The sequence below is a fragment of the Leucoraja erinacea genome, chromosome 23, assembly GCF_028641065.1.
Source record: "Leucoraja erinacea ecotype New England chromosome 23, Leri_hhj_1, whole genome shotgun sequence".
In the NCBI taxonomy this organism is placed as follows: Eukaryota; Metazoa; Chordata; class Chondrichthyes; order Rajiformes; family Rajidae; genus Leucoraja; species Leucoraja erinaceus.
Genome location: NC_073399.1, coordinates 11,124,801 through 11,134,588, shown reverse-complemented (window position 1 = coordinate 11,134,588; position 9,788 = coordinate 11,124,801). Strand labels below are relative to the sequence as shown.

Genomic DNA, 9,788 nt, shown 5'->3' with positions numbered 1-9,788 from the left:
CAATTTCACTACAGAGCAATTCTATTTTAGATTTAAAGATATTACAAAACCCCAAACAAAAACAACTGAAGCAATCGTGAAAGAAAATAATCTTTAATAATATCATTCTGCATGTGAGCACACACATAAGCATCCAGAATTATTTTTGTACCAGCATTTGGAAAAGCTATCAGAGATTGGAACACAAATTTAGAAAGTGTTGATTTTCTCAGATTACCTCAATCATTACTTTAATGATTGATACTTGAGCTCAAAGAATTGCTAAAATCATCCATGCAATTCAGGTGAAGTAGAAAATGATGACATTATGCTTTACTGATCAGAGAGACAAATCAGATAGCCTACCTTCAAACAAACCTGCTAATGGCACAAGGAATTGACTCCACTAGCTTTGACAATGGTAGGATTAATTCATTTTGGTTGCATACAATGTATAAAGTGACTCGCATCCTTTTAGAGCCATTCACTGCTGTAATTGCCACGTTCTCACCATGACAGTCAAAGGCTTTGAAAATGCCTTGCTCAGTCAACAGTTCAGGTGCACACCCTTATCATAATAAACAAATGTATTGAGAAATAGTTTAGTTTGCACATACAGCATGGAAGCAGGCCCTTTGGCCCACCGAGTCCATGCTGACCATTGACCGTTAACTTTAGTTCTATGTTACCTCACTTTTACATACACTTCCCACACAATTTAGATGTAAATTAACCTACCAGCCCGCATGTCTTTGGGATGTGGGAGGAAACCAGAGCACCCAGAGGAAAACCGCACGGTCACAAGGAAAACATGCAAACTCCTCACAGGCAGCACCCGGAGTCAGGATTGGACCTGGGTCTCCAGTGCAATGAGGCAGCAGCTCTACCAGCTGAGCCACTATGCTGCCAGTCTATTCTAGATTCAAAATAAAAGTAAAGATCGTCAAATTGAGGGGGCATATTTACAATATATTACAAAAGCTTGAGCAATTACACTTCAAAAGTCCATCTTCTCCAATGTACAAAAAAATGAATGCCATAAAAATGATTATTTAAACAGACAAAATGAGAAACCACTAATCATTCTAACGACCTCTGGAGAATTTGTAATAGAATCCTTAAGATGCTTGCAGATACGAATGTCCTTTTACATAGTCCTGAACAAAACAATAATAACATTAACCCCTTAATTAAGAATAAATACCTGGACAATAATGATTTTTAAAAGACATTTGGACAGATATATGGATAGGAGGATTCTGAGCCAAGTGCAGGAAAATAGGATTAGCCCAGCAATTGGTTGGCATGATGGGCCTTCTTCTATGACTCTAGCCCAGTAAAATGATAGAAGACATGACATGATCCTCAGTTTGAGGAGCGATTAAATAAGTTGAGCTTAAATTACACTGTAATAGGAGAATATTCCACATCTCTACTAAGTTACAAGATCTTCAATTGCACTTCTTGTAACTTTTGCTTTTTGTTCAAATGATTCAATCATTTCAGAGACTTGTTTCTTCTGGAAAGGAAATAAAAATCACTTTTTAAAAAACAAACAGGTAATTTTTTCTCCCACTAAGTTCCCCTTTCCCTTCAGTTACTAAATTCACATTCACAGCACAGCTGACACAACATCCAAAATACAAACAGAAAATGGAAATACTTAGAGGTACGCATTAACTTTCTCTCTCCCCATCTGTGGAAAGAGAGAATCAAGGATTTGATAAATTATCAGAACTGGAAAAGTAATCAAACACATGAACAAAAGAATATGATATGGCGGAAGCAGAAAACTGATTATCAGAAGAAATTCAGCAGCTACTGGAAGTAGAGAAAAATTTGGAAATTGGTCAGATCTGGTAGCATGTTTTAAATATTACAGGAAGATGATCTTGCATCAGAGCTGCTCGTTTCTAATACAAACAGCAAAGCATGCCCAAAGTAGCAGAGATACCAGAAATGCCCAAAGCTAACTTCTATTGTGTTTGACTCAAGTTAATCAAAATCAGCAAAATTGAGAATCAATTGGTTAAATTTCTACATTCCATATTAAAATTCCAAATAGTTCAACAAAATAGACTAAGTAAATGTAAAAAAACTAAAATTTCTCTTAATCACCAGCTGGATATAAATTTCCAAACTCCAGCAATCTGCTTCGATTGAATTTGTTACTTCAGAATCAAAACCAAAAATGATTTCGAAAATTGTGGGTCATGGTTTGATAGAGTAAATTGCATTAAGAAACTAAAATGCCAGGAGTTGGAATTAATGAGAAAATTATTTTTTGTTCAAAAAGATTTAATTTAGAAAAACAAAATTAATCACCAATATTATTTGCCTAGTGTAGCTATTGATTCTAAAACAGAGGTGACAGGAAATACACAAGCTGATATACGCAAGTTATTCTTGTTATGGGGTGGCAACCTTTCTTAAAAAAATTCTGCCTGCTGCAAATTCTTCCCCATTTTTGTATACATTCCATATTACTGATGAAGATGATGACAAAATAACCAACCGTGATATTCTTTACTCTTTCCTTGTCCAGCTTGAGGAACTCTTCAGCTGTTAGATGCTCAAACTCCTTCTTCAGTGCAATGAAAGCACACTTTGGTGAGTGATTTTTATGTTCAACTCTGGGAGAGAATGTAAAAGTTAATAGTCAGACATTTCCTTTCTTGAGGATGGTCACATGCTGACAGACAAAATCCATTGCCACCTTCAATGCATTATCACATCCTTCTGTCGATTCGAGAAACGTGTTTAAACAATCAAGACCTCAAGGAAAGACACAAAATGCTGTAGTAATTTAGTGGGTCAGGCATCTCTGGAGAACTTTGATAGATGATGTTTCGGATCTGGTCCCTTCTTCAGATGAAGTTTGCAGTTTATTGTTTCTACAATCAAGTTCTCAAACCTGGCACAAAACATGGTATACCAGGCAGCAGTGATCTCAGCCATCCTATTTACTTCCGAGACCTGAACTAACTAGTTTAGTTTAGAGACTGGCGGACTGGTGCACACGTAACAACTTGTCACTAAACACCTCCAAGACCAAGGAGCTGATTATTGACTTCAGGAGGTCCAATAATGGAGAATACGCCCCAATCGCCATTTACGGGGAAAGTGTGGAGAGAGTGTCCAACTTTAAGTTTCTGGGCACTCACATTTCAGAGGACCTCGCATGGTCCACCAACACCGCTGCGCTGGTCAAGAAGGCACAGCAACGACTGTTCTTCCTGAGGACATTAAAAAAGACTGGTCTGCCCCAACAGCTGCTGACAACGTTCTACCCTGCACCACAGAGAGCATATTAACGTATGGCATCTCTGTGTGGTATCTCAGCTGCACGGAGGCGGAGAGTAGAGCTCTTCAGCAAGTCGTCCACAGAGCACAGAGGATCATTGGGACAGAGCTACCAGCCTTGGAGGGCATCTACCACACACGGTGCCTCAGGAAAACCGTCGGCATCCATAAAGACTCATCACACCCCTGTAACGGACTGTTTGAACTACTTCCCTCCGGCAGGCGTTACAAGGCCTTCTACGCCCGAACCTCCAGACTCAGAAACAGCTTTATTCCAAGAGCTATAGCTAAGAGAATGGAGCAGCTGTGGTTGTACACTCTGGAGTTTAGAAGGATGAGAAGGGATCTCATTGAAACATACAAGATTGTTAAGGGTTTGGACACGCTAGAGGCAGGAAACATGGTCCTGATGTTGGGGGAGTCCAGAACAAGGGGCCACAGTTTAAGAATAAGGAATAGCCATTTAGAATGGAGAAGAGGAAACACTTTTTCGTCGCTGAGAGTGGTGAGTCTGTGGAATTCTCTGCCTCAGAGGGCGGTGCAGGCAGGTTCTTTGGATGCTTTCAAGAGAGAGCAAGATAGGGCTCTTAAAACTAGCAGTCAGGGGACATGGGGAGAAGGCAGGAACGGGGTACTGATTGGGGATGATCAGCCATTGAAAGGCTCGAAAGGCCTACTGCACCTATTGTATATTGTCTATTGAGTAATGCAGTCAGCAATGTTGGGTAGGATACATCATTCGCATCCCCAACATCAGATTCATGAAACAAATATTCTTAATGGGATGTAATTACCAGGCAAACAAAGAAAACGAGCCATGGCTATGCTCCGAGCCCCTTTGGAAATATGGAAAGTTTGGCAGTGGTTCAATGACTCTTACTAACTTCTAAAATGCAAGCTATCAGAATGCACCACAGTTTGGTCCAGCAATTTTACTGCTCAAGACCAGAAGAGATTGCAGAATGGCGGATGCAGCCCAATCTATCACGCAAACCAGCTTCCGCCCACAACCCGCCACCAATTGACTTAATCTGCACTTTATACTGCCTCAGGGAAGCAGCCAACATAATCAGGAACCACTCACACCCCAGTTGTTCATTCTTCGCCTCTCTCCCATTAGGCAGCACCTGGAAACACATATCAACAGTTTCCAAAAGTTTCTTCTCTGCTGTTATCAGACACTTGCACAGACCTCTCATAAACCAAGGGTGCATTTCCAATCTCACTTCTCCCTGGATTATCACCTTGTCATGGTGGAGAAGCTTGTGTAGACCTGAGATCATGAGAGCGATGCCGTCTGGAGCTATGCTCCAGGTGGAGCACTCCATGGCGGTAAGGTAGAGGGGGAGGTCTCTGACAAAGAGCAATCCAACCAAGATCTCAACGGTGGAACAGGCAGAGGATGATGGCTGACCTTAGTGAAGCGTCACAACGGTTGGGAAGGCAGATGAAGTCTGCAGCAGAAAAGGGTCTCCGGTCGTCTTGGACTCCATGCCACTGGATCCTGACCCAGATCTGTCAAGGACTGTGGGATGGCTGTCTATGCTCCAATCTCCCCACGTTAAACAAAGTCACGCACAGGCGTCCTCCAAATAGGGACTAACACCCTAGAGACACCCATGGTCAGCCATGACTGAGAGGGGCCTAAAAAGATTCCCAATCTCCCAATCCATCTTGCTTGGGCTCTTGTACTTATTTAAACTGCAGTTTCTCTGAGCTGTAACAGAATATTCAGCACTATTTCCCTTCTCTTTTTGTGCTATCCGATGTACCAATGTAATTATGTATGGTATGAGTTACTTAAATGACATACAAGACAAAGTTTTTCTTTTTTTTTCCAATTATATCTAAGTACAAGTGACAATAGTAAAACAAATAAACAGCACTGAATCCTTCTGACAACTGACTGTCATTTAAATGCAAGCAATTATCCAGATAATTGTTTTGTACTTACAAAGGTTCATCTTCAGGTTCCCAACCTTCCAGCTCTTTGTAACAAAAGAAGCACTGAGCAACATCAGGACAGTTCTCACTTGGGGTGTGAATAAACCCTGCTGCAGCCATCTGATAACAAGAAAAATAAATTCAATTTGATCTGCTGTCTACTTAATGTCAAAGGGAGATTTAGAGAATCAAGCATCAGCAACCAGACCAGCTGTTCCTTCCAGCTTCAAATGTTAACTTGGCTGCCATCAAAAGTAAGCATTATGTATCGTAGCTGTCCGTAGCAGCGACTGCAGAGGGTCCATGGCCCCGACCACGGTGAACAACGGAGGAAGATTGACTGAACGTTATTGGCTTCCATCACAGTGAAGAATGTTGATTCCACTGTGGTGGATGTTTATGTTAAATTCTATAGTGTATTGTGTTCTTTTTGATTGTATGGCTGCATGGCAACGCAATTTCACTGTACCTTAATTTGTGCATGTGACAAATAAATATGAACTTGAACTTCATACAACCTTCTACCAAAGGCTAGAATGTAAACTGTGGCTTACACAAAAATGCAGAAGCAGGCATGTCTGAAGAACCTCATTGAATCTGTATGTTTCAATGGGGTCCCCCCCATTATTCTAAACTCCAGCGAGCACAGGCCGAGTGCCGACAAACGTTCACCATAGGTTAACCAAATAATTCCTGGGATCATTCTTGTAAACCTCATCTGGACCCTCTCCAGAGTCAACATATCCTTCCTCAGATATCGTGCCCAAAATTGCTCACGATATTCCAAACGCGGCCTTACCAGCGTCTTATAGATCCTCAACATTACATCCCTGTTTTTGTATACAAGCCCTCTTGAAATAAGTGCTAGCATTGAGTTTGCATACATTTTCTTTACCATCCTATCTATTTGTGTTGCCACTTTCAGGGAACCATGAACTTGGACCCAAGAATCCTCTGCACATCAAAGCTGTGGAAGGGGGTTGGCATGTATACTTTTCCCTGACATTGAAATTTCCAATGTTTATAAAGCTATGCGAGGCGTTGATAGGGAAGTCAGAACATCTTTCCCTGTGATGGAAATGTCAAAGACTAGAGAACATAGTGTTAAGCTGAGAGGTGTAAAGTTTAAAGATGTGCAGGGAGCCTTTCGCTCTTTAAAACCTACCAAATAATGAAAGGCCTGATTAGAGGGGATGTGGAGTGGATGTTTCCACTAGTAGAAGAGTCAAGGACCAGAGGGCATAGCCTCGGAATGAAAGGACATACCTTTAGAATGTAGACGAGGGGGAATTTTCTTTAACCAGAGGGTGGTGAGTCTGTGGAATTTGTTGCCATAGACAGCAGTAGAGGCCAAATCAATGAATATTTTTAAAGTAGACATTGACAGATTCTTGATTTGTGAGTGTCAGGGGTTATGGGGAGAAGGTAGGAGAATGGGGTTGAGAGGGAAAGATAGATCAGCCATTGTAGACTCAATGTGTTGAATTGCTTAATTCTGCTCCTATGTCTTATGGTCATTTTCCCTCCACAGATGCTGCCTGATGCACAGAGTTCCTCCAGCAGCTTGTCCTTTGTGACCCATTATCTGCAGTCTCTTGCGTCTCCTTTTTAAAAAAAAAATCTGCTCCTATGACATGAGATCTCTCCTCCCTCATCCTTCTACACTCCAGCGAGTACAGGCATCAAAATGCTCCTCATTCGTTAACCCAACCAACCCGGGATGCATCACAGCTTGATTTGGGAACAGCTCCATACAAGACCACGAGAAATTGCAGAGAATTGTGGACGCAGCCAGATCATCACACAAACCAACCTCCTTTCTATTGATTCCATCAACACCTCACGCTGCCTTGGCAATGCCAGCAGCATAATCAAGGATAAGTTGATCTTCCATCAGGAAAAAGGTATAAAACTGCAAAAACACACACCTCCAGATTTAGGGACAGATTTTCCCCCAACTGTTTTCAGGCAACTGAACCATTCTATCAACTAGAGAGCGGCTCTGATCTACTATCTACCTCATTGGTGAACCTCAGACTATCTTTGATCGGACTTTACTGGCTTCATCTTGGACTAAACATTATCCTGTATCCGTACACTATGGGTAGCTCGATTCATGTATTGTCTTTCCGCTGACTGGTTAGCACGCAACAAAAACTTTTCACTGTACCTTGGTACACGTGACAATAAACAAAACTCAAACTATGAGTTTGTGCCGCTATGACATTAGATATCCCTTCCCTCGTCCTTATAAACTGCAGCGAGTGCAGACACTCCTCGTATGTTAACCCAACCATCCCCGGGATAAATTGACTCAGTGCGGCTCTAAAGATGTTCTATAGATTAGGTATGTTGCAAAACCTACCTTAAGCGTCGCTGAAGATCTGTCCCAGCCCGTGTGTGCGATTATGGAGCCGTTTAAAGGGGAGCAGGTTTAAAATGCGATTTTCCCTAGGCTGGTCAAATCGAGCTTGTTCAGCCTACTAAGTTGCTGATGAAAAATCGCTTCGAGTTTCGCTCGCGGGAGCTATTTTTACATTTTACGGGTTTATTTCATTATTATAGTAAGTTAAAAATTAACCTCTAAACCCGCGACCGCCGACAACGGGCCGGATCTCATACAACAGACAACGGAAGGCAGGTTGTTGATTTTTACATTAAAAAGGGCTTCTTAAGATCCCTTTATACAAAGTTTTATGTTGCGAGTAGCTAATTTGGGGCCCCATTATATCCCGCAGTATTTTTCTGGGCATTTGGGGCACAAATCTACCGCAATGTGAACGTTCTAAACCAGCGCGTTCTGCAGGATCCCACTCGAAAGCTGATTTAAATGGCCATTAATTTACAGCAATTGAACACTAAATTCCTTCCATTTGGCCTATAAATTAATGTAAATGAGATTTAAAAATCATGTTTTATGGTGAATTCTTTGTGAATGTTATTTGGACATTTAGGCTATTTAAAAATGTTAATCTTTTCTTAAGAAATGGATAGATGTTTAGATCAAGTAATTGAAGTTTGGAATTAGCTACAATTGGGTAACTAACTAATTATATGCTTTAATTTCAGGTCATCCAAGTAAGATTGTTTTATATTTGTTTCAGAATGCTTCAATCTATGATAACTGAAAATTTCATTCAGTTCTCTTAATTTTTAAGAAAGTTATGGGCTTTTGACTGTCCACGATCACAGCTTTTTTGTTATGTCCATAGAAAATCAATAGGGTGATTTCACGAAAGGTCACTGGAGCGTAGATCCGCACCCACGTGACCGAAAATCTCAACTGGAGTACATGTTATACATCGGTACATGTTAGTGAATGGGAAAACACGCACTTTCCCACCCGTTAAAAACATGGAAAACATGGAATTATCGGGTTTGCTCGCTGAATTTCATCAAAAGTAAGTTAATAATGCCTTACTTTTGATGAAATTCAGCGAGCAAACGCGATAATTCCTGATATTTTGGATCTTTAAATCTCCACGGCAAATGTCTGCTAAGCACTTCCGCTGTTTTTCCACCTTCAGTTCCCTCTTGTAATTACCTTACTTTCTATCTTTCTTTTTGCCTGAAAATTTAGGTCGCTGTGCTTCACGGTCACCCCGACTAGCACAGAAAATTTCAGCTCAAATATCGGCTGTTTTCCATGTTTTTAACGGGTGGGAAAGTGCGTGTTTTCCCATTCACTAACATGTACCGATGTATAACATGTACTCCAGTTGAGATTTTCGGTCACGTGGGTGCGGATCTACGCTCCAGTGACCTTTCGTGAAATCACCCTGTAGGGAACAAGATGCTAATTTCCGAGTATGAAAATGGCCATAACTTTTTTAATATTTGAGATATGAAAGTGAATTAGGTGTCAAATTAAACTTCATTTTATGCTTTATCTGATGGGATAAATTGCAGACTTGATTTTTTAAATCTCAAAAATTTGTAACATTGCTATATATTTTCAATTAATATTTTTACAGCAGAGATATATAGATCGATCCTAGATTAGTGCGTGTGTCAGGGGTTATGGGGAGAAGGCAGGAGAGTGGGGTTAGGATGGAGAGATGGATCAGCCATGATTGAATGGTGGGATAGACTCGATGGGCCGAATGGAGGAGTTTTGGTGGGATATGGACCGAACGGTGTCAGGTGGGGACTAGTGCAGCGGGGACACTGTCGGCCGGTGTGGGCAAGTAGGGCCGAAGGGCCTGTTTCCACGCTGTATCACTCGATGAACGGCCTTATGACACGCTCCTGTCCCTTATGACTTTACGACCTATGTTAGTATCGCCCACTGCCGCCATCACCACTCACATTCTCGGGCGTGCAGCCACAGCCGGCGAGGAAGGGCCAGTTCTTGAAAGTGTTCAGCCGCTCCTGGAAGAAATAGTACTTGCGGTGCTGCTGCAGGTAGACCTCCATCGCGGGGCCTCTCTCCGTCCGCCCGCCCAGGCCGCCGATTCAAACCGTCTTTGATTCAAACCAAAGATTATAGCGCTCCTCGAGTATCTTTGATTCAAACCGCCCGCCTGTCCGTTGAGCGCGCGCTCTGGCCGTTGACGATTCAA

General features: G+C 41.7%; 1 protein-coding gene across 1 annotated transcript; it reads right to left on the bottom strand.

The window, feature by feature from the left end:
* Positions 1 to 77: 77 nt before the first annotated feature.
* On the bottom strand, positions 78 to 9,768 carry birc5a (baculoviral IAP repeat containing 5a). Its single transcript, XM_055653863.1, has 4 exons — positions 9,535 to 9,768; positions 5,237 to 5,346; positions 2,495 to 2,612; positions 78 to 1,498 (listed from the first exon to the last, which is right to left on the bottom strand). The coding sequence occupies exons 1-4, from the start codon at positions 9,640 to 9,642 to the stop codon at positions 1,415 to 1,417; spliced, it is 420 nt and encodes a 139-aa protein (XP_055509838.1). The 5' UTR covers positions 9,643 to 9,768; the 3' UTR covers positions 78 to 1,414.
* Between the last annotated feature and the right edge of the window lie 20 nt (positions 9,769 to 9,788).